Source organism: Rhinatrema bivittatum, chromosome 6 (genome assembly GCF_901001135.1).
Source record: "Rhinatrema bivittatum chromosome 6, aRhiBiv1.1, whole genome shotgun sequence".
NCBI classification, from domain to species: Eukaryota; Metazoa; Chordata; class Amphibia; order Gymnophiona; family Rhinatrematidae; genus Rhinatrema; species Rhinatrema bivittatum.
The window spans coordinates 310,699,459-310,725,487 of record NC_042620.1 but is presented as its reverse complement, the minus strand read 5'-3'; the positions used below and the strand labels follow the sequence as shown (position 1 = coordinate 310,725,487).

The window sequence follows — 26,029 nt, the reverse complement described above, 5'->3', positions numbered from 1 at the left end:
TGCGGTAGAATGGTGAATCCAGGCCTATGTTAGCTGAATACATTTATCTGGCTAACTTTAGGACTGCTGTTTGGCTGTCCTAAAGTTATCTGGCTATGTTAGCCTGATAACACTCAAATCGTTTTTTATCTGGCTAACAGCCGAATAGCTGACTCTCGGGCCGATACAGTAAAAGTCGCGGGAGAGCAGCACGCACAGGCCACTCTCCTGTGCACGCGATTCCGTATTCAAATGAGGGCCCACGGTAAAAAGAGGCGCTAGGACACTAGCGTGTCTCTAGCGCCTCTTTTTGGACAGGAGCGGCGGCTGTCAGTGGGTTTGACATCCGACGCTCAATTTTGCCAGCGTCGGTTCTCAAACCCGCTGACAGCCACGGGTTCGGAAATCGGATGCTGGCAAAATTGAGCATCCGGTTTTCAAACTGCGAGCCGCGAGACGATTTCAAATTTTTTTTAAACTTAATATCGCCAGGATATTATGTCGGAGGGTGCTGTGCACTTTCCCGGTGCCAGCAGAAATTAACGCCTACCTATAGGTAGGCGCTAATTTCTGAAAGTAAAATGTGCGGCTTGGCTGCACATTTTACTTACTGAATCGCGCGGGAATACCTAATAGGGCCATCAACATGCATTTGCATGCATTTGCATGTTGCGGGCGCTATTAGGTTCGGGGCAGTTGGACGCGCGTTTTCGACGCGCTATTATCCCTTACTGAATAAGGGGTAAAGCTAGCGCGTCGAAAACGCATGTCCAATAGTGGGTTAACAGTGCGCTCCACCGGTCATTGTGGCGGGATTGTCAAATCCCATCATTTGTCCAGCTAACTCTGAACTTTAGTCAAAAAATGGCGCTAAATATGGACCTCACAGAACCTCATATTTTTAGAAAATAAAGGCAGTCAAGTTATTCAGTCCGAAATGTTCATGTAATCTATTACATTTATTCATGTAAAATACATATCTGTATAAAAAATTTCATAGTGTCAATATCATCGTGTAGCATTTACAAAAAATACAATATTCTGAGGCAAATAATGTTACAAGCTATATTTTACTTTGTTTTATTAAAGGATTTCTTGGTTTTCTCTGGGGAATGCACAGAATCCTTTAATGTGGGCATTTTAACCCTACTAAAGTCTTCTGGACCCTTGATCCTGACCTTGCAGTGGAAAAGGAAGTCCCTGCAGGACAAGGAGACCCCAGAAGTCCACTTCAATGAATCCCAAGGCAATGTGTGGAGATGCCTGGTCGGCCTCCGTGAGTCTCTCTCTCCCCTCTGGGCATGCTCAGACTTGTAGTCCTACGGAGACTGCTTTTGAAATGAGATAAAATATATCTAAACTGTCCCCAGTCAGCCAGGAGACCTGGAGCCAGCTGACATGTTCAGAAGATGTCACTTTTGTTGCTCTGGTATTGCATGTTTTCAAGCTTGTCTTCTTTGCGGGTGGACTTGCATGTCTTTTCAACTGCATTACCACAGCGGTGAAATTTCTGGGCTCCAAGGGGTCTTCAGATGGGACCCTCCCTCTCAACCCCTCGTCTACACAGCCCATGTCCTGATTTTTTTTTTTTTTTTAATAGATTGCTGCTGGGGTAGAGTCCTGATTTCTTGCAGCTTTGCTCAGTTAGATAAAGTTGCCCTTCCTGCATGTTTCCCTGAAATTCTTAATTTTGTGTCTCGAGGACCAGGGGAAATCTTAATGTATAAGTCTAGTGCCTCTCTGCCTTAAGGAGATAGCCATTGTTTTGGAATTGTGGGAGTGGAATGGGGCTTCTCGCCCAACCAGCTTTGTTTATCTTATCTAGTGAGAAAGAGGCCTGATTTCTGGACCTTTAACCAATTAGATAAGTGATTGGTAAATGCAGCTTTTCAGTCTGCACTTAACTCTACCTATATTCACTTGATTCAGTTAGTTCTCCTTAGTTAATGACCCCAAAATGATATCTGTCAATACTCAAATTAATATCCTCAGTTTCATCCACTTAATTTTTCTCCGTCATGGACTTGTTGCCTTAGCTGAAAGCCTGTTGTTTCATGGTGTAAGTCTTGACTATCTATCTTGACCAGATTGTAAATCCCAAGGAGTAGGAACTATATTCATAATGTATTTATGTACAAAGCTGAGTATAACTGCCATGCACTATACAGATCATGTTATTAATAAAGAATAATAATGATAGCAATTGGAATGACAAAGGCACTTAGCCAACTTATTTGCTGTATTTGCGATTTACAGGAAAGCAAACGTCAGTCACTGATTAGGGTTACCAACGGTCCCAGGCCACAGAGGGCAGGCTGAACTAGTCCTGGCTTTTTGCTGCCCTATATAGGGAACTGAAGTTCCAGTTTCACTAAAAGAAAAAGCAGGCTTTAAAACTTCATAAATACAATAAGATGGAATTTTGCAAACATGACTGACTCAGCCTGTCTCAAATAACCTGCAGCACTCTGGTAATAATCATATCGTACTAGGGTTCCTTGCACAGTTTTAGTGAAAAAAAAATGAGACCAAAAGTTAGGAAGTAAGAAAGAGGCCTTGAGCATTAGCCCTCCTTGCAAAATTTTGAAAAAGTATAACCGTCAGTGTGTCAGAGCTTTAGTTTTGGTGGTTTTCATCAAATATTAATTTACGATGTGATGTTAGTGAAATAAAGGATTTACAAGAGACAACGGGCATATTCAGAACCAACAAAGGCATGTTATAGTTTTGGATGTTCCTCCGGCTTTTTGTATCCTGTTGCTGCTTTAAGGAATTCCTCCTTTTTACCTGCCACGTGATGCTTAAGGAAGATTAATGGATTTCTTCTTTTACAAACAAATAAGGAGTGAGAATCTTCTCCTCAGAATAGAGAAGCTTATATTACAAGGTCCTCTCCCCACCATTCTCATGATTTCCATTCCCCTGCCACAGGTCAAACACAAAAAAAGGTCCCGGAACAGATAGATCCCTTCAAGATCCACAGTCACTAGTAAGTAAGCTGCTTTTTGATTTATTGTGCTATTGTTTTTCTGCTTCTTCTCTGCAGTTTGTGTAAGAAAATGGTCAGACAGAGACTGGTGATATATATAGCATTGATTGAGCATTGCTTCCTTCAAGGGACCTTCTGTCAGGGCATCTGGGAAAGCTCCTTTAATATGAACATCCAAAGGAAGGAAGGATGAAGGCTTTGAGGAGGTGCAATGGAGAAGTACAGCCCTGAGACATCCTTACTGCTGGTATTCCTGTTTCACATCTCTGAAAAAAAAATCCCACAAATATCCATTAAAACAAAAACTCGTTTCTTATAAACTAAGCTGTAAAGTAAAGAGAGAAAACAATTCAGGCTCTTTTAGCTCTCTTTCTTGGTTGAACTGTCACCACCCAAGAGGCTCACATACAATCCCAATCTCTCTAGCACATTATTTGGTTACAGGAGGACTCAGTGAGCTGTATTTTAGATACAAAGTCAGCGGAGACATGTCTTCTCACTAAGGACAATGTGCTTCCTACAAATTGAAATACTAATTTTTGCCTAGTGTTGACTGTGCCTCATTTTTCCACTCTAAAGGAGTGATGGCCAAGATGACCATACTGGGAACCTGTGCTCTTCAGATTTTATGCAGATCTCATAAGTGTGAGACAGCCGAGCTAGCACTCCAGCTCATGACCCTCACACCATCGTGTAAACTCTCTGGACCAAGGATGACAGAAACTGGTGGCCATTTGAGATTCAGATTTATTTAATGTGGCCATTGTTTTCATTTAAATTAAACTTATATTAAAACATATATATATATATATATAACATATTCAATTTCAGCAAGCCTAGTCCAGAAAGCTGTGCTAATCATTGGCTTCAATATTGGTTTTGATACCACTTCCTTGCTCTGTAAATTGGATTTGGGATGTTTGCTCACAGACCAAAGAGCCAGTGTTTACTGTAGTAATAAAGAAATTGACGATGTAACAGTCAAGTTTCAAGGTCTTAGTGAGGTGCTTTTTCACACTTAGGGTCTCATTGTCCAATATCGCATTGGTAACGCATTAGGGGGCGTTACCAATGCAAATGAGGCTTCTTTCATGCAGTGGGAAAACATTGCGTGCGGTGATGTTTTCCTAGTGTGTGATGATTCTTTGGGTGTTTCATTGCAGTGCACAATATTTGCCAGTTTTTGCAATTGAATCATCGCGCAGAGAGAGAGAGAGAGAGAGAGAGAGAGAGAGAGAGAGAGAGAGAGAGAGAGAGAGAGAGAGAGAGAGAGAGAGAGAGAGAGAGAGAGAGAGAGAGAGAGACTTACTATAGTGCCTATGCCCTAGACAGGTATTTTAACCCCTATGGGAGGGCCACCTACTAACTCGGGGTGGGGATTAGGTATGAGCGTCGGGGGTTGGGGGCCACTTTCGCATTCCACATGAGACCTACGGAAAGAACAGTGGTCTCTAGTGAAGATTTGCTGGCCGTCGGAGTGAGGAAACTCACTCCAAGAAGAGATTTGGGCAACGTTCTCTCCATCTAGCTTGTTGTTGCCCAGGAAGAGTGTCCATCAAGCTAGGTTGAGAGAACGTAGCCCAAATCTCCTCTTGGAGTGAGTTTCCTCACTCCGACGGCCAGCAAATCTTCACTAGAGACCACTGTTCTTTCCGTAGGTCTCATGTGGAATGCGAAAGTGGCCCCCAACCCCCGAACCTAATCCCCACCCCGAGTTAGTAGGTGGCCCTCCCATAGGGGTTAAAATACCTGTCTAGGGCATAGGCACTATAGTAAGTCTCTCTCTCTCTCTCTCTCTCTCTCTCTCTCTCTCTCTCTCTCTCCTTTACTGGCCTGTAGCACAGTCCGTACCGCAAATTTGAGGGTTGTAGTTAGCAGCCGCGCTAACACTGTGGCTGTTTTGCTGCACACGATAAACTGGTTCCCGCTTTGCATATGCTCCGCCCCAACTCTGCCCCCTGAATACCAAATTACTAATTCGCACGCGGTAAACTGCTTTAAAAATGAGGCCCTTAGTAAGGTGCTTTTTTTTTTTTTAAATCTTTAATATGGTATATAAAAGACTTTAAATAAATTAAAAAACAAATAAATAAATAATAGACAGGGCTCTTATTTTCTTAGCCTAGTTTCCTATAGGGAAACTACCCTCATAAAATCATCCCACCAGTGTATCTGTCTGAACTCCACAGTTTTTCTGTCCTCACCTAATAGCTATTGAACCATTTATCCAATTTCATTCCAATTAGTGTCACAGACAGAGGAGCACCTAGTGACCCTCGTCTGGCACTTTTCATGTGCCCTTGCTGATTCCAACATTTAGAAGGGGAATTGGCCAGTTCAGTTCAGTTGAAATGTCATGAAGTCAGAGCTCACTGTGATGTCATCAAGCTTTTTAAAACTGCCCTGCCATTGGTTAGTGCCTGTGGTTACCAGTGGACTCCATTTCTTGCCTAATTTCCTATATCTAATATTTAATAATGTACTTATTACACAGAAATTTGCATAACAATCCCCATACTCATGTGAAAATGTATCTACCAAAATCAGAAACTAAGCATCATAAAATGTTCACGTCTCCTTTAGTTAATGTGCAAATGCTATTTCTAAATGCTGACTCCCTGATATTGATAATAAAAAAAGGAATTATATTGACCCTCTCTGTTCTCTTCTTCCTCCAAAACAACTATTTACTTAGCACAAATATTACATGTTACAGCAAATTTTATTTCTCTTTGGGTTGGTTTGATATGGTTACAGCTTGGCAAGAGGAAACTGTTGCAGGAACATGCCCGAGAAAGTGTTTCCTGTTTGTGAAGTTACAGTCAGAGCTCTGAACAGCAATCAGCAGTTTTTTTGTGCTAAAAGAAAGCACAGAACTTCAGGTTTTGATGGGGAAGGTTCATGGGCAAAGCAGGATGAGGGAAGAAAGGATCCAGGTGGGATGATGAGGACCCAGGTGAGGTCCATGGGTGGAGGGGGGGGGAGTTAGGGTGAGGAGAGAGGGGACCCAGGATCACGGGAGCAGGTGGGGAGAGAAGGCATGGGATAGTGCGGTCCTTAGTTTCTGCTCTAGTTCCCAGAAAGTCTAACATTGGTCCTGTGAAGTCAGTAAGCTTGTAACAGGGAGGAGGAATAGCCTAGTGGTTAGAGCCATGGACTATGAACCAGGAGACCAGGGTTCAAGTCCTGCTGTTGCTCGTTGTGATCTTGAGCAAGTCACTTTACCCTCCATTGCCTCAGTGTGATATCTCAATTGAGATCAAATGTTGGTATATAAATAAATAAACCTAATTATACATCACAACTTTTAAGGCTAAATTCAGGAAAGACATTTTTCTGGTAGAAAAGCTATTATTAATTGTGGCTAAAAAAAAATACCATACAGGAATTAGAGAAGGTCCATGTGTATATAGAAATCAAACAAACTGAGACAATGTTTCATCCCGTTTGCATACTGTCTTTGTTCCTCATTGCTTTAGCAGCAGTACTGTACATCTGGATTGAACAGCCTTTCACAAACATATGACTGCTTTTTACTAATCTGAAAATCAGTATCCACTCCACCTCTCCTAGGATAGGATGCTTTGAGAGTTTAGAACTGACTATAAAGACAATCCTAGCACAGGAAGAGTAAGGGAGTGGAGAAAGGGATGCGCATCTCCCACACACAGCAGTTATTCTCAGCCTTCAACACACAGCTACACAGGAGAGGCCTATTACACACTTAAGTATAACAAATACAAGCAGCCAAGAAATTTTGTTTATATTCTCCAGTGCACAAATCTTTTATAATTTGTAAATTTATTGTGTCTGGTCTAACTTCATGTATGTTATGTGTTCTTTGTAGTATTAACCTATCATCTATGATGTAGTGTATGGACTGCAAAGAAGGGAATATGAGTGGTTTATGTGTTCCTGAATTTATGTGGTTGAGAAATGGCTGACTGTCCTAATGCGGTGAGTTGTCATTGTTGGTGTATGATGTGTGATAAGGTTAATGTCTGGTATAATGCTGTATGCCGCATATCGCTGCATTGGATGTAGAGAATAGTGCTGTGGATGATTCTTGCGTAAAGAGAGTGACCAAATAGCCTCTAAACTACAAGAAGTTAAAACTATGACTGTGGGGTTAGTTCTCATAAATGTTGCAAATAAAGTTGATGCAAGTAGCCAAGGCAATTAAGAAAAGATTTTGTACTTAAAATAAACTTATTTCAACACAGGGCTAGCACTGTGGCTTGGTGGCAGTGCTCTGTGCAGGAGTTCCAAGTTTGAGTCACCTGCCTGTGGGTGCCAGGGGAGTTCTGCTAGGCCACAGAGATGCCCGTGATGTTATCACACTGTTGGGATGACCCTTTGAGAACATTTGTCCATAAGCCCTGGACAAGTGGGGGATGTCAAATGGTTTGCTATAAGCATTGCAGAGGGTGAGGGGGAAAGAAGATGTGTGGTGCTGGGAAACATGGACACATTTTGATAAATGAACACCAAATAATAAAAATGATGCTAGCAGGCCCTAAGGATACCAGATGACGTCATATGACAAGGGGCAGATGGAGTCAGTTCTGCTTTATGCCCTACTGCAAATATGGACTTGTAGTTCTGATGACCCTATGAAAAGCAAAACTGTAAGTCCATAAGTTCAGTGGCGCAAGCTGATACAACCTGACTTTTGTGAGAAGGAATTATGCTGCATTCCTACTAGTACTGATCCAGCCTCTTTTCCAGGACAGAAGAATACCTCTGCTGACTAAGATATCTGTCTGTAACATCCTATACAGACCTGGGATTCACAGGATCATCCCAACATGGACAGCACAGGCTTTCACACATGCAAGGAAGACAGAATGAGGATCAGCTGTAACTGGATAGTAACTGGCCTGATGACACTGCAGTCGAGGGACCTGGTACATACCTTCTAGTACTTTATCCAGATCCGCAATGAAGTTTTCCAGCTCCCTCGTGTCACCAAGTTTAGCTTTAAGAAAGAAGAGAGAAAAGTCACAAACTTTGCATCTACTTGTCCGTGAGATACCCATCATATAGTCCAAGGCGCAACAGGGAGGGCCGGCCTCTGAGTAAGGTGAGTTTATTTTCTTCCGTCTTTAGAATTTAAGCTCTGAGTGACAGTGAAAAAGACGCAGACCCATGGGTAAGTTGAGAGAGTGCCCTGCACCTGTGTATCTGGCTTTGTCACCTAACCCAGACAAGCCGTGGCAGGCTGAGTTAGTCCTGGTTTTACTCTACTACAGTGGTTCTCAACCCATTTCTTGGGACACAGCCAGCCAGTTAAGGTTTTGGGATATCCACAATGCATATGCATGAGATAGATTAGTATACAATGAAGAACAGTGCATGCAACTCTCTCTCTCATGCATATGCATTGTGGATGTCCTGAAAACCTGACTGGCTGGATGTGTCCAGAGGACAGGGCTGAGAACCACTCCCCTACCTCATTTACAGATTTCCAGTCCAGCTTTTTTTTTTAATATTAAAATAATCGCAGTGCGCTCATGATTGCAATGAGCAAAACCAAAACTGGCTTAGCTTGTCTGATTTGACCTGGATCAGGTGTCAACCTTTGGCGCATCTCATTGAATAATGGTTCCATGTCATTTTCTCCATCCTATCGAGACATCCTATCCAGCCATCGAGACATCCTTCTATGCTGCCATTTCTTGCTTTCAGACCCACTGTGAATAATCATCCTATAAGGCTCTGCTCCAAGATTGCCACAAGCAACACAGAGCCTTGAGATATGAGTCTGGTCATTGGGAATCATGGAAGAAGCAAGGCTGTAACTAGAGCTGGGCAAGAGCGGAAGCTGCTCAGGGTGCAGTGCCCTTTAGGGTCACAGAAAAATGACTGAAATGCAAGTATGGGCCAGCAGCAGATGAAAAGCCAGCTCTCTTCCTCCCATCCAGGTGGGAGGACGAGAGGAGAGAGTAAAAGAGAATGGGATCAGAGTGGAAGGGATGGAGATCAGAGTGGGAAATGGAGGGAGGTGCAAATCTGCTTCTCTGCCGCTGACATGCCTAGTTACAGCTCTGGGATAGAGAAGCAGGGGAAACCTGTCAAGCCATGTGACATAATGAAAAGATTGCCACAAAATGAGCTTCTTCCGTTAGGAGAAAAATAGGGGCTTAGAGAGCTGAAAGACAAGGAGCCTGCCACCAACAATGGGATCATTTGTGCAGTAGGAGGTGAATCGAGCCAATAGTTAAACCGAGAACACGAGAAGTCATGTGGAGAACATGCTGTACTAGTCATGTACTGAGGAGCTTCTACAGAGCTTGTCGTTAGTGGGGGGGGGGGGGGGAGGGGAACGCTCGCAGGGCTGAGGAGGGATTCCTGCTTCCTCACTTCCCTACTCCATCGCACAGCGTTAGTGATCATCAAAGCCAGGTGTCACCAAGAAAGCCCTGGGCTTTGCTTTATACCAAACTGGTTGATTGCATGGAGTGAGAGCAGGGGGGGGGGGGGCGGTAGGCGTCCGCTGTCAGTGGTTATGAATGCAGGGTGCAGAGGTGCAGCCTTACCTTTGGGGATGGAGGATGCAACTGTTGCGTTGAGGTTCTCCTCACTGGTGTTTAGGCTGCTTCCAGGAGATGTGCTGGCACCTGGGGGCAGAATGAACCAAGAGTTTGAGAATCGCTGTAAAACTTGTTTTGTCCTGCTGTGTGCTCTCAGCAAACCTGAGAATTCAGCCATTTACAAGGAGCTGCAGGTAAAAGAATACTGAGCAATGCCATCCTACTGAGCTGATGCCATCCTACTGTTTTGCCACTGCTGCCCTCATAACGGAGCTAAGGCAGGAACCTTGCCTTCCAACATTCAGGAAAAGACTCAAAACGTGGCTATTCAAAAAAGCCTTCCCAGACGGATTAAACTCATAACTCACCTATAACCAACTTCCAAGCACTACCCGTATGCAAAAAACCACTACTTCTGATCACTACTCTTATGTAAAAAACTGCAATTAGTTCAAATGAACAAGTCATTGTAAACCACATAATTCTTTGTAATGTACCCCGTCATACTTTGGTTAATATACTATGTTAAAGTTCCTATCATTTTTTCTTCTTGCCCTTAGTTGTACTTATCCCTGTTTTATTGTAACTGTAACTATTTCTTTGTTTAGCACCTGTTATTTATTTCGTTCACTGTACCTTTTATCACTCCACTGTTTATTGTAAACCGGCATGATGTGATACTCTCACGAATGCCGGTATAGAAAAAACTAAAATAAATAAATAAATAAATAATGAAATTGCTTTATTCTTTCATGGCCTAGGATGCTGAATAATGCAGATACTGGTTTGTTAAAATATCAAAATGTAGCGTCATTTCAGTTATGAAGGGAGGCTGAACTGAAGGTAGGGAGAGGTGGGGGCTAGCAGGGTGAAGAGAAGGGGGGGGCGAGGGGGTTGATATTATTACTTAAGTTAATAGTAAGCCACAGGCATGCAGTACAAACATAGCAGCTTTCAGAGTGAAGCACATCAGGTACTTGATCTGATACCTGAGCTTGCGCAGTTTTTCATAAGAATGTTCAGTTCTTTTCTTACATGTATGTATGAATTATCATTTTATTGTTAAAGTTTAATATCAATTGTTATTGGAAATATATAGTATGCATGCAGGCCTGCTTTTACCTGTATTGAGCAGTCTGGCCTATTTTATGGACCGGAATAATCCCTTAGCCTGTCCCTTAGGTGGCCTGTATGATGCTGCTTGGTGACTGCCTGCTTGTCTCTGTTTCGTTTACTAAATAAGACTATTCAGGCACTGCACATAGGACGTGGAACTTGAGGATACCTATGTAACCTGCCCTGTGGTTTCTTAATAGAAATGATTTACAAATCAAAGAAGAAATGGTCTACGGTTCATCGGGGTTATCATTTCGTTTTCTCTTTATTTAATTTTTTTTTGTCGTTTTAGCACATGCTAAATTCATTATTTAAAGCTTGCTAAAATGACAAAAAAGCAAAAGAAAATGTGTTTTTTTTAATCGTATTTTGGATTGGAGATGATACAAAACAATTTTTATTGGTGCTCCCCTGTCGTTTTAAACATGACAGCACATCCCTACTATTAAGTCTATTGTCCTGGGCAGGCCCTGCTGCAGAGTGAGGAGGAGGAGCATTCGTTTCCTCAGGAGAGGAACACGGAGGGAGAGCTTTCCAGGAGCTGCCTGGAGACTCTGAGACAGTCTGCTTCAGGGAGGAGTTTGGCTAAGTCAGCACAAGCTCTGGGATTTAGAGCTATCCCAAACTGAGGAGTAGTTAAGGAGATGTCTGGTGAAACAGTAAAGAGCGAAATCAGGGTCTCCCCTGAGGGGAAGGGCTTCAACGCGTTAAGGCACCCTCTGTCCTTCAACTGCAACACTTTTATTGGAATTTGCAGAGTGGGAGAAAGGAGTGAGAATAAGGTAAGCAGCCTTCTGAAGTAACCGCCTGAATGGGGAAAGGCATTTGATCAAATGCTAGCATGATTTTGAACTCTACGTAGTGATTCATCTGAGAATAACACCTGATTAAACTCATTTTTGCTGGCCTGACAAAGATTTGATTGTACATCATTGCTTAAATATGGATGCTGCTGCTGCCAGCACTGTCGCTTGCATCCTTTGAACGCATGCAAAATACTTTTGGCCAAGAGATTGACGGAGGCTGAAAGTTAAGGTGCAGGTCTCATCTCTTAACACTGATTTATCATCAATCAAGCGCTTTAATAAGCATAGCAATGAAAGGCAAAGCAGTGAATGGCTAAGCTACTGTCAGACAGTGCCACTCATAGAGGGCTAATAAGACATGAACCATATGCAGTGTTACTAATTGTTTTAGGAGGAAAGAAGCTGAGACGCTTTACAACCACTGGCAGCAGCTGCAATGTTAGGACGTTTATCAGCAAGCCAAGCCCTGTCAGAATTTTGCTGACCAATGAAAGTTATTTCAAAGCACACCACTAATGGAGAATTCGGTTCTTGGTATATTGTCAGCTGTCTTCTCTTCTGCAAAGTCAGGCAGCTGAAGTAGGAACCACCTCTGAGACGGAAGGCATGAGTGCTGCTTCTCCGCAAAGCATCAGCTATGGCCGGCTGTGAGTCACATCCAGTGCTATTGTAACTTAGTTCAAAGCTGCCTGTCACGTGGCTTCCAGCTTTTGCAATTTCACCTTTATTACATTCATAATACAAGACAATCGCTCCTTTCCTTCCTCTCTCCTCAGCCCCCTAAAGGTATAAATCTGCATCTTCTTGCCCATGGTTACTTCTTTGCTGTTGTTCACCGCATATCGCTGGAAAGAATTTCTCCCCAAAGATTCTGGTTTCCACCTGTGCTGTTCGGTGGATCCCTCTGATCGTTCGGCCCGTTTGCTCACAACTCACCCATGCCATCAGAGTCCCTATAACTGTTCCCACATTTGTGATGGGTGATATTAAGGAGCGCTAGCTAAACTACAAGGCATGGAAATATTTTGCCTCTCTTCCACTTCAAGGGGACTTCTACAATCTTTTTTTTTTTTTTTTTTGGGCCCAACCATTTCCTCCTGATCCTTTGTGCTTTCAGCTCTATCAGAAACAGAGCTGAAAGCTGACACCATGGGCCTTCATTCACAAGTAGCCGGGGATTTATTTTTTTTCCCCCTGTTTTACACCCTCTCCCAACTTCCATCACTGCATGCACCAGAAGCCTGCGATCAAGCTGCTAGGTGTCACCCTCAAGCAATGACCCCCCCCCAACTCCTTCCCTCTCCTCTGCCAGGGAACCTGATTACTGCAACACCCTTAACCCCAGCTGACCCAGGATGCAGAAGGCCTGACTTAGGGGTCACACTGGCACCTTCTGCATGGGCGAGAACAGTACTTATCACTTCAGCCACTGGACTAACCATCCACAAATATATTTTATACCGTTTGCTGACAGGGAAAACTCAGACTAAGATAGATAATTTCTGTGTGACCTTGCCTAAGGTCACACAGAAATTCAGTAGTAAAGACAAGTCAAGCGTCAGAAGCTCCTCTGAATCAAAGCCCAGTGTGCTAACTACTCCTGCCTCCTAATGCTCTGGATTTCCAGACTAAAGCCACCTCATATTGAACAAAGAAAGCAGGTCAGGTTCTTCCAAGTGGTGAACGAGAGGTCCAGATTTAACATGGATCGACCTGCCCATCCCAAGCACGTATTCTCCGCCCAGTCACTGGAACTGTGCAAGCAGTTTCTTTCCAGCAGTGATCTTTAGTCATTTCAAGAGCTGCTGCTATCAAGCTAGGTCACCTTTTACAGGTTGATCCAGTTCTGATTTTTCTTAAAGACCATTCCACTCTATTCTAGAATGTGTGGTCCTGTTTTACTAGGAAAGGGTCCAGAATGAAGCATAATTCAGTAAACCAGGACTGAAGCAACCTGGTCTAGCTCAGCAACATTGGGCACAAGTTTGCAATATGCCTTTACACTAAAGAGAAACTTAGGTACAATAAGAGATTTTAGATCCCTTGGACTTCATGAATATGCAGAAGACTCGTCAGCAGCATAAGAATAAATCATCTCTTCACACGCCTATAGTAGAGGCTTCCCAGCTTCCTCCCACTCACTTTCCAGCTCGTCAATGCCGCTGTCACACATACTCGGGATGTTCCTTCGCTTCAGCTGCTCCAGATGCTCTTCATACTGGCTGCAGGGACCCTGCTCAAAATCCCGAATTGTCTCGTCGAACTGACGCAGAATGTCCTCGAGAGCATCGTCGACAAAAGCTGCAGTTGGGGAAGATAAGAAAGCGTTGGTTAGGAATGGCCACGCCCACCATTGCAGCCCCAGCAGTAACTGCATGCAGCACTCATGCCTCATGCACGGATTATGTATACAGCTTGCATACGTGCCTAAAAGTGTGAGACTCCTTGGGCTGGCTGGGAATGTGGATGCTCTGGAAGCAGCATTCAGAGCACTTGGGACGAGGACGTCTCAGCCACAAGAAAACAGCAACACCTAATAAGCCAGACCCACATGAGCTAGGTTCCAAAAGGAGCCACAGTTTGTTGCTGATGACCGATCACACTAACAAAAATAGGGGAAACCCCTGCCTGGGTAGGTGCAGATGAAGGCTCATGGCACAACAACCCTCGTAGAGGACTGTTCCAACAGTGTTGAAAGCCTAGAAGAGCAGGAAAAAGACCGCATGGCCAAAAAGTAATACAATTATGGGCACTGAATGCAACAAATATACCTTGTATTTTAAAAGCATCAGTCATGGGTGCTGTGCTTACGGTTTTGTTTTGTTTTTTGGTAGGAATATTGTAAGGATGATTTCATCCAAAACATTTATTTATTTATGTTTAACTTATATGAATCACCCAACCTCAAAAAAGCTCCAAGTGATCTACAATAAAATAATAAAACAAACAAAACTTTAAAAATAAAATACATGCAAAACAGGAGAACATAAGCCAAACACACAAGAAAAACAGTCCCCCAAAAAAGTATAAAAATTTGGCTCCTAGAGACAACATGAACTAATCCCAATCACAGTAAACAGGAGAATTCTAGGCTCCTGCTTAAAAGGAGACAAACTGTAAAGCTAACAAATACCTACTTAAAGACTTTCTAAGCTGCACGAAGCTTCTCATTGGCCAAAGCCTCTGAGGAAAGGAATTGCAGAGCATCGGTCCACAGCAAGGAAAGGTTTTTTTTTTTACTCGTATGGGTAAACTCAATCTTAGTTGGTACCGCTAGCAAAAGCTGGCAGGATGAAGAAATTGATCTTTGAGCACAATTCTGTTTTAAGTTTGAGTTCAAATACCTGGGAGCAAGGCTATTCATGGCTTTATAGACCAAGAAATGAATTTTAAATTCTGCTATAAAAGCCACCGGCAGCCAGTGTAATGATTTCAAATCAGGAATACTATGGTCATATGTTCCCAAACCTAACAGAAGCCAACTGCAGTATTCTGCACTAACTGAAGAAGGCCCAGTTGTTTCTGAGGTAGACCCAAATAAGAGAATTACAATAAAATAAATGGGTCAAAATCGGAGCGCGAGTAAATAAATGAGCAAAGATGCAATGCAGATGAAAAAAAAAAGACATTTTCATAACGTTACATGAGAATCTAGGAAGGATAACCTCCAAAGTTTTCACCTCATCACTTTGGGCAATCAATCTGTCTTTAATAACCACCTGTGGAGGGAGACAAAACAGGGCTGGATGGCATAGCCAAAGAACCTAGGTTTCAAGGTGATTCAAGATGAGCTTGTTAGCCAGGCTTTCATCTCACACAGACAATGGTTAAGATTCTTCACTTGGAAAGACCGAGTTTGACCTAAAATACAATGAATTTGAATGTCATCTGCATACAAAATGTGCTGCATACCAGCCTTCTTCATGATGTTACCCAGTAGTAACAAATACATGTTTACTAATGAGGATGTTGGGGAGATACCAGTTCCGGAGATGGTTTTCAGGGGTGATGAGTCAGATGAACTGAACGAAATCACTGTAAACCTGGAAGATGTAGTAGGCCAGATTGACAAACTAAAGAGTAACAAATCACCTGGACCAGATGGTATGCATCCTAGGGTACTGAAGGAACCCAAAAATGAAATATCTGATATATTAGTTAAAATGTGTAACCTATTATTAAAATCATCTATTGTACTTGAAAACTGGAGGGTGGCCAATATAACCCCAATATTTAAAAAAGGCTCCAGGGGCCATCTGGTTAACTATAGACCAGTGAGCCTGACTTCAGTGTCAGGAAAAATAGTGGAAACTATTCTCAAGATCAAAATCGTACAGCATATAGAAAGACATGGTTTAATGGAACACAGTCAACATGGATTTATCCAAGGGACGTCTTGCCTAACAAATCTGCTTAATTTTTTTGAAGGGATTAATAAACATGTGGATAAAGATGAACCGGTAGATGTAGTGTATTTGGATTTTCAGAAGGCATTTGACAAAGTCAACTAAAAAGTCATGGGATAGGAGGCGATGTCCTTTCGTGGATTACAAACTGGTTAAAAGACAGGAAACAGAGTAGGATTAAATGGTCAATTTTCTCAGTGGAAAAGGGTAAACATTGGAGTGCCTCAGGGATCTGTACTTGGACCGGTGCTATATATATAAATGATCTGGAAAGGTATACGACGAGTGAGGTTATCAAATTTGCAGATGATACAAAATTATTCAAAGAAGTTAAATCACAAGCGAATTGTGATACATTACAGGAGGACCTTGCAAGACTGGAAGATTGGGCATCCAAATGGCAGATGAAATTTAATGTGGGCAAGTGCAAAGTGTTGCACATAGGGAAAAATAACCCTTGCTGTAGTTACACGATGTCAGGTTCCATATTAGGAGCTACCACCCATGAAAAAGAACTAGGCATCAGTGGATAATATTTTAAAATCATTGGCTCAGTGTGCTGCAGCAGTCAAAAAAGCAAACAGAATGTTAGGAATTATTAGGAAGGGAATGGTTAATAAAACGGAAAATGTCATAATGCCTCTATATCGCTCCATGGTGAGACTGCACCTTGAATTCTGGGTACAATTCTGGTCTCCGCATCTCAAAAAAGATATAGTTGCGATGGTGAAGGTACAGAGAAGGGCAACCAAAATGATAAAAGGGATGGAACAGCTTCCCTATGAGGAAAGGCTGAAGAGGTTAGGGCTGTTCAGCTTGGAAAAGAGACAGCTGAGGTGGGATATGATAGAGGTCTTTAAGATCATGAGAGGTTTTGAACGAGAAGATGTGAATTGGTTATTTACACTTTCGAATAATAGAAGGACTAGGGGGTATTCCATGAAGTTAGCAAGTAGCACATTTAAGTCTAATCAAAGAAAATTCTTTTTCACTCAATGCACAATAAAGCTCTGGAATTTGTTGCCAGAGGATGTGGTTAGTGCAGTTAGTGTAGCTGGGTTCAAAAAAGGTTTGGATAAGTTCTTGGAGGAGAAGTCCATTAACTACTATTAATCAAGTTTACTTAGGGAATAGCCACTGCTATTAATTGCATCAGTAACATGGGATCTTCTTAGTGTTTGGGTAATTGCCAGGTTCTTGTGGCCTGGTTTTGGCTTCTGTTGGAAATAGGATACTGGGCTTGATGGACCCTTGGTCTGACCCAGCATGGCAATTTCTTATGTTCTTATGTTAAAAAGATAAAGGTGAAAGCAGAGAATCATATTATAAACACCATGAAAAAGAATACTTAGAGCCAATTGGGTCCACTAAACTCTGTCTTGAAGGTATGACCTAAACCAGATAATAAAATAGAATGGTCAACAAATAGTAATGAAGGCCAAGCTAAGGTCTAAAAGGGCTAGAACTGTATCTAAGCCATTACATATGCATTTGTCTTCTACAACAAAATTCCATTCCTTGTATTAAAAAGCTTAAAGTTTCTCTGTTATCTGACCTACCATTTAGCAAATGTTACAGGGCCTTGAGACTGGAATTCTATTTTAGCAAGAGTGAGAACTAATCTGTATATTGCAGAGTGCTGAATCCGGTCACTGGAGTAAATACAGCAATGGGCCAGGCATCTAAATCCCAGTGGGCTTTTCTGTGGCAACAAATTATAGGAATAGAAGGAACATAAAACATGTGGCCTGTTCCAATTTTCTGGATTTTCACCTAGTCTCCCTTCTTCCTCACACACTCATAGGAGGGATGTATGCGCTGGAAAAGGCAGACTTGACTTTTTACAGTATGAAGACCTCTCAGAGGGGGGAAAGCTAGCACAGTTTCCCCCCCCCCCCCCCCCCACCTGTCTGACCTGAGCCCATCATCATGCATTAACCTCTGTGGGGGAGATAGCATGGCCTCTGCATGCCACACCTTTAGCTCTGTCGTATACAGAATTATTTTTTTTAACACAAAACTGAGCATAATGGAGCCAGAAGTTGTATTTTCAAATTAAACAAGAACAATATTTGATCGAGACTCATTGAGGTTAAGCTATTTGCATAAAGTATCCCTCTGTGACCTCCTTCTCAATTAACTATGGGTCCCCCATTTCCACAGCCACTGAAAGTCACCTCCTCTCCTCAGAAGAGGAAAGGGATTTGGACGTTGTACATATATCGCCTTCCATACCTATCTCCATAATGCAAAGAAAAAAAATGTAGTCACCTCCATTGAGCGGAGAGATTACAAAAAAAGGTTCTGTACTCTACAAATAGTAAGGGAAATAAAGAATTAAGTAGAGAGAGATTACGCATCATGGGAAGGCCCAGAGATCTGCTCAGTATTACACAGCGATTATGTGATGGCGGTGGGATTTCAACCTGTGTGCATGGATTTACCAGTTAAACTTATTTGTGATTCCAGTGGTGGAGTCTTGTGTGCTATGACAGCTTAATGAAATGATTTTTTTTATTTTTTTTTTAAATACGGCACACCCAGCAATGTCATACAATTTTATAAGTTATCTGAGGAACTGGAAGCCTATGCAAAATCTATATCTCTAAATTTAGGGCTAAAATTACAGCAAAGGCAATTATGAAAAACGTTTAATTGAACGAATAACTAATCTGGAGTTCTCCAGAGTTTTTCATTGCGTTTCTTTTCAGTGTTAGCCTTGAATATAATGAACAGCACAATGTTGGTGTATGAACCTGAGAGACTGCTCCTAGAAGTGACAGGGGCTCCATGGGCTGGCTCCATGGAAGTGGTAAAAGCTGGGTGAGACTGCCTGAAGGTTTCAGGCACCTAGACTGTGCTGACAAGGGACTGTGCCTCTGGAAGAGGAGACATTGAGTCTGATGTGATCACAAGACAAAAACAGCCTCATACCACATGAAGGGGGGTAGGGGGAAGGGGAGGAAACTGGAACGCACGTTTTACAGCCTTCCTATCGGGTATCTTTTATTCACAAAACAAGCTTTGGTTTGTTTCTGCTTCTGAGTAAAGACAACAAGAAATGTAGAAGAGGAAAGCATGTAACAAATTTAACTTTCTTTATGGGCAAGCTTCACCCAGCAGGTCTGAAAAAAGAAACAAGTGCCTTATATGCTTTCTGCAGATGGGCGGAAACCCAGCAACGCTCTGCACATGCAACAGAAAGCAAAGAGCAACAACTTGGAGAGTACACTACTGACAGCAGGCGAGAGGACACAGGAAACGCCAGTCAGAACAGCTATCAGCGGGAGACCAGGAGAGACTTGGAGACTATTCTCTTCTCATTTAACACTTTCATTCTCTGTTCTCATTTGATGCACTAATTTGTCCAAGATGATTTTGTTCCAGCTCTGTGATGGTGATCATAAAGCCCATTCCAGTGACCCTGGGAAGGCACATGTCAAAGGCAGTCCTGCCTTGGCACTGTAACCCAGGTTTCTGGTTGTTGATACATTTTAAGATGATATATTAGTAAATAATGAGAACTTAAATCAATTTAGTGCGTCTCATCCAGACAAGATTCCTGAGGTTTTACAATTTAATATATGTGAATATGGCCAAGGCTGGAATGAGTGACCATTCCGGCACATTGTGGGAGTCTGGATTAATTTCGGGGGGGGGGGGGGGGGGGGGCTGGAAGAGAACAAACAGTATTGTATTAGACTAAGATATAGGGAGATATGGTGATTTTCCCAGGCTCACATAGAAAGATCCACTGAATAGGTCATTTAGTGGACAACCAGGACCCCTGTCGGCTACCTTAGTATCCAACCCAATCTTTGGGACACACGTAGCCAGTCTGGTTTTCAGGCTATCCAAAATGAATATGCATGAGATAGATTTGCACGCACTGCTTCCACTGTATGTAGATCTATCTCATGCATATTCATCGTGGTTATCCTGAACACCTGACTGGCTGGGTGTGTCCCAAGGACTGTCCTAGGAGGTATCTCACCTGGTCCCGTAGCTTTGTCTGCTTCAGGGCTTTCCAAACCTGCCCTGGGAGCCCCACAGCCAGTCACGTTTTCTGGCTATGCGCAACAAACATGCATGAGATAAATGTGCATATACTGAGTCCCCATGGGGACCCCAGGACAAGTTTGGGATGCCCTGGTCTATTTTCCATTTTGAAAGTCTCCAGCATTCAGCTACACTCTAGGATTTTCAGCTCCAAATCGCTAGAAAAAAATCAACGTATTTCCAGCTCGGCGATGTCAGAAAACCCCCTGCCTCACTCTGAAATCCTTATGAAAGTCTTTGATTGAGGTACAGGGCAGCACAAGTCTGCTTCTGAATAGCAGCACAATTGTACCTTACTGATATTTGGATTTTGTTTGGATTTTAAAAGAGGGTATTGCACTACCCTATCAAAAATACAAGGGGGCCGATGCAAGGAATATGCACTGAAAGTGGGCGCTGAACACTCAGCGCCTGCTTTCCTAACGTGCCGCCAGGCGCCCCTCCTGGGGGCACCATGCAATATTTTATGGGAGCCCTCGAGCATCAGTCATCCATCGGTTAGGAAAACAGATGCCGAATTTATCAGCGTCCGTTTCCCTAAATGGCGGACAGCCAGGGGGTTCAGGAAATGGACACTTGTCAACTGAGCGTCTTTTCCCTGCACCCGACTGCTGGCGCTTTTTTTTAAATTTTATTTTCTTAAAGATTTGTTCATCCTACTTAATATCACAATGATATTAAGTAGGAGGCTGTACAGAATAGCAGTTTTTTCAGCTTTTCTGTACTACTTTTAGGAGCGTGCAGCAATGAATGCTTGCTCAGGGCAGGCATTCATTACTGAGTGCAAAAATATGCATCTTAGACACACTTTTTTTTTTGCATGCTGAGTGAATAGCTAATAGCCTCATTCACATGCATTTGCATGTAATGAGAGCTATTAGTTTCACTCCACATTGTACGCACATTGTGGAGGCGCTAATCCCCTTACTGCATAAGGGGATTAGCTAGCACCTATACAACCTGCGTCCAACTGCAAGTTAAACAGTGCGCTCGGCTGAGCACACTGTATTGTATTGGTCCCAAGGTTGTTTTCTACAGTATGCATATTGTGGAATTCCTTATGTGCCTGACTATGTTGGTCTCTGTCATTTTTCAACTGTGCATATATCACAGACATAATGTTCCATAGGGTGGGGAAGGAGAGGAGAGTGAGGGAGACAGGGACTACACCTGAGTGAAATGTGGAGTGGAAGACAGAAATTGAGGATTGCACAGGGTTGGGGTGAGAGTGTGCAGTAGCAGCAGGCTCACCAGTGGCATCATGAAGCCTTGGCAGTCAAGCCATCTTTGGTTCTCCCAATTCGTGGACCTGCTGCACAACCTCCAGCCACAGCAGGTGGCACAGTCTGGCTGCCAGCTGTGCTGTATCACGGACAGCCCAGAATCTAGCTCTCCCCTGCAGCCTCCACTGCCACCCTCTCTCCCCACCAACCAAAATCTGCTCCCTGCAGACCTTCAGCGACAGAACTCCACTGCAAGTGTTGTAGACGCAGGTGGACCGCAGGCTCCAGGCACTGTAGGCAGGAGGCAGTAGGAGATGAGGGAGACCATGGACAGGAGCCAGTTGCAGCTACTTCAAAGCCTGAACAAATGAGAGCTGTTATAGCTGTGAGTCCGGCTAGGGCTGCTGAACCCCCACAGGGGCAGGCCAGGGCTTGGGATCATACACAGACAGTACTAAGGATCTTCAGCCTATACCAGCCACCTCCCCTGCAGGCCGGGTCCTTGGGTTCTGACGGCCAGCAGGACTTAGGCTATGGCTGGAGCTGAGGTGCAGGCTGGACTGGAAGACCCAAGGAAAGGCAGGCCTGGGGTAAGAAGCAGGCGTGGAACACTAGAGCAGACTGGAACACATAGAACAGGACAAAGACAGGACAAGAACGGGACTAACTGGAACAGACAAGAAACACAAAGGCCCAAAGGCAACAGGCTAGAAGGCATGTCAGGGAAGGCCACAGGCAAAAGCAGAAGGCAAGAGAGGCAACCAGAGCAGGGCTAGGGCAGAAGGCCTGAGAAGGCCACAGGTCAAGGCAAAAGCAGAATGCCAAGAGGCAAAACAAGGCCAGACAGCAGTCCAAGGCAGGACAGGGCCAAGAACAGAGCTAGGGAACTTGATGACAAGGCAGTAAGTAAAGCCAGAGGCAGGGTTAAATAGGCAGAGCCCTGTTGAGTCATGGGACCACAGAGGCTATGACTAGAGCAAAAGTAGGAGCAACTCCACGGGGACCTCTGGTGGTTGGGAGGCTGCATAACAGGCAGAATCACAAGAGCAATTCACTAGCTCACATTTTCCCAACAATCAGACACAGATGCACATAAAGTAAAGAATGCCCCTGGAATTTGTGTACTCCAGGGCGTGCACCTTTCCAATCTTAATTACAAATAATCCAAGAAAGTAGTTGGGCAAAGGTAATACCTTTTATGGGCTAATACATATTTTAAGATAGAAGCTGGTGGGACACTAAGACCACTGACACTGTTGTGCAAACCATGGCCAGAGCTTCATGCAGACATCACAGTGGTGCATATATGTGTAAATATAAAATGGAGAGCTGAAAAGGGAAATCCAGAGAGTTTAAAAAGAGGGCCTGATTTTATTCTTCCATCCCCCAAAAACAAAAGTGTAAAAATAAGAAATAGAATTTAGTACTAAAGAAGAAAACAGGAAATTAAAGCCAGTCACTTTTAAGTTTTGATCGCTTTAAATTGTAAAGTACTGCAGTTACCCGATCACCAAATTATTTTATTTATATTTATATTCCAGCCTTTTGGCACTTCAAAGTGGATTACATTCAGGCCCTGTAGGTATTTTCTTCTCCCCAGGGAGCTCACAATCAGGCTGATACAGTACAGTGCGCTCCATCGGAGCGCACTGTTATCTCGAGTTTGGACACACATTTTCGATGGGTTAGCTTTACCCTTGCTTTTCTGTGCACCCTCCGACTTAATATCATGGCGATATTAAGCCGGAGATCCCAAAAGTTAAAAATTAAAAAAAAAAAAATTTAAAATTGGCCCACGGCTCACGAGTTGAAAACCGGACGCTCAATTTTGCCTGCGCTCTTGTCAAAAAAGAGGTGCTAGGGACACGCTAGTGTCCCTAGTGCCTCTTTTTACCGCGGGCCCTAATTTGAATAATTTTATTTACTGAATCACGCACACAGGAGAGTGGCCTGTGCACGCACCGAGAGAGCGGGCGCTTGCCCGCTCTCCCGCGATTTTTACTGTATCGGCCTGTAATCTAAGTTTATACCTGAGGCAATGGAGGGTAAAGTGACTTTCTCAAGGTCACAAGAAGTGGAAGGGGGATTTGACCCCGACTTCCACTGCTCTACCACTAATATAAAAAAATAAAAAGGTTACTCCATGAAGTTATTAATTAGCACAATTAAAACTAATTGGAGAAAACACACTCAATGCACAGTTAAGCTATGGAATTCATTGCTGGCGGATGTAATAAAGGCAGTTAATGCAGCTGGGTTTAAAAAAGGTTTGGACAAGTTCCTGGGGGGGGAAAGTCCACAAACCATTATTAACTAGGTAGACTTGAGGAAAGTCACTAGTTATCCCTGGGCCTAAGCAATGTGGAATCTGTCTACTATCTGGGATCTTACCAGGTACTTGTGACTTGGATTGGCCACTTTTGGAAACAGGATGCTGGGCTTGATGGACCCTCGGTCTGACCCAGCATGGCAAGTTCTTATGTTCTTATGTAGGGATGATGTGGAAGTAAATGGAATGGGAGACAAAAGAAATGGAAGGGTAGGAGGGAGAAAAATGAAGTGGAGGTGAGAGAGCTGAAAGATGTGAGAAAAGCTAGGGATAAGTGAGGAGAAGAAAACCAATGGCAAGGAAAGAAGGAGATGTGGAAGCTGAAAGAGAAAGTTGAAGAGAATGAAGGGGAAAGATGGAGCTCAGATCCCTGGTGGTGGCAGCAGGTTTGCAACAAACTCTAGTTACTGATGTACAAACACAAAATCACTAAGGGATAAGATGTCATGGATCTCTCGGAGCTCTGAGCAGCTTTGAGACAGGTGCTTTCAGTTTAATAAGACAGGGCCAAGGCATGTGCCCTGGGTGAGATGTGAGGTGCACACCCCCACGCCTTAGAACAGTACATAGGGATGAAACACACAATTACATTTTTAAAAAAGGAGAAAATATGCACGAAATTGCAATTTAGAACTAATAGTGTCACGTTGTGGGTTGTATGGATGTTCACCACAGTGTCAATAGTAATCTTTTCTGGACAACTTAGACAAAAGGGAAGAGGACAGGGAACAGAAAAGCAGTCACGTCATTGCTTGATAAACAGCATACTGGGTCTCTTCACCCTACTAGTTTCCGATGAAAATACAAGATAGAAGACAAGGCTATTAGGCAGCTTCTGGTTTTCTATCCCCAATCTCTTTCCTGTGGCGCACACGTTTCTGCCATGCCCAAGTACTTCTCAGCACTGTTACTATTTCTGCCATACATGTGGGCTTAAGAGCCTCAATTTGTGCATCTTGTCTAAATAAACTTTCAGAAATATTATATAAACGGGTACCTATTCAGAACTTTGGAAAGTTGGGGAATGGAAATACAATATTCTAATTGGGAGACATGATGATGTCACACAGCTCAGAAGAGGAGGTCTGTTAGTCAATGACATCACAAAGGTACAAAGGTTTCAATCCAAGCAAACCAGCATGAAACAGACACATATGATAAGAACATAAGAACATGCCATACTGGGCCAGACCAAAGGTCCATCAAGCCCAGTATCCTGTGTCCAACAGTGGCCAAACCAAGTCACAAGTACCCAAACATTAAATGAATAGATCGCAAGCTCCTAATCATTATTGATTAATAGCAGTTTATAGACTTCTGTTCTAGGAACTTATCCAAACCTTTTTCAAACACAGCTACATTAGGGATTTAAAATATTTGTTAATAAAATGGAATGTATATATGGCAATAAAAATATACATTGCTGGTCCACTGGATGTAGGGTTTATTTTTCCGGCAGACAAGGGGAGGGTGCTTTCCATCACTAACTCATGGCTTCCCCATTTATGAGATATGGAAACCCCCCTCCCTTCAGTCATAATCCGGGAGAATACAAGCTAGATCTTTTGCTTAACCCTCATGTATCCGTTCTTTATTATTTGTATAATACTACCGATGTCAACACTAAAATATAAAAATCTGAGTTAGGAGGCTTCCACTTCAAAGCGTTTTTTAAAAAAATATAATTCTGAGGATAGAAAGTTAAGTGAACCTGAGCCTTAACTATTAATGCCGATAGTATAAGCAAACTGCACGCCTGCGCTCCCAGCCTACCTTGAAAAGTCCCGTTACTGTTAAGCAGAACCGAGCCAGGTAAATTGCACCAGCTTCGCTCCAGGACTGTACCCAGATGATCGAAAAATAAAGTCTGTGCCACAACATCAGCTTCCCCGAAAAGAATCAAGCATTTGCTTGCTTCAAGTACTGAGCGCAAAAAAAAACAAAAGCCGCACTGGGTAACACCAGTGAGTTAGGTCGCGACTCTTTAAAAAACTCATAATTGTTAAACGGTATTTAAAAAAATGACATTTTGGTGATTAAGCAAAAGCGATTGCAATTAAAGATATGAACAAATACATATCAATATCTATATCTATATATGTAACTAGGGACATCTCTGATACTGATGACACTTTTACAACCAATAATTTAAATATGACATTTTATAGCATTTTGGAGAAATTCATTTACGGTGGCTATTAAAATATTGCTATTTGGATTTTAAAGCTATTAAATATATTCGAACAATTTTTCAAACGCTAAAAATAAAATCACTCCTCAAATTATTACAATACATTTTCTGGGGGATGTGGGGTGGAAGTGATTTAACTAACCTGTATTCTCCACGCTGTCTGAAGCCATGGTACTTGTGGGAAAAGTCCAGACCTTGATTTAGCCCCTTTGAAATTCCCTCAGTAGTTATTTGTACTAATACCGCAGAAAAATGCTTGCACTTTTGTGCTTCTGGCTCCGCCCATCACCATTACATTAGCCAATCAAAGAAAAGAGGTGAAAAAAAAATTCCCGGAGAGAAAAAAAAATCACGAAGCTCCACCTCCACATTTTTGGTAGCCAATCACGCGCAGCGTG

General features: G+C 42.9%; 1 protein-coding gene across 1 annotated transcript; it reads right to left on the bottom strand.

Annotated features, from left to right (window-relative positions):
• Positions 1 to 915: 915 nt before the first annotated feature.
• LOC115094424 (regulator of cell cycle RGCC-like) lies at positions 916 to 25,865 on the bottom strand. Its single transcript, XM_029607466.1, has 5 exons — positions 25,774 to 25,865; positions 13,566 to 13,724; positions 9,508 to 9,588; positions 7,884 to 7,946; positions 916 to 3,234 (listed from the first exon to the last, which is right to left on the bottom strand). Exons 1-5 carry the CDS (start codon positions 25,799 to 25,801, stop codon positions 3,227 to 3,229), a joined length of 339 nt encoding a protein of 112 aa, XP_029463326.1. The 5' UTR covers positions 25,802 to 25,865; the 3' UTR covers positions 916 to 3,226.
• Positions 25,866 to 26,029: the final 164 nt, after the last annotated feature.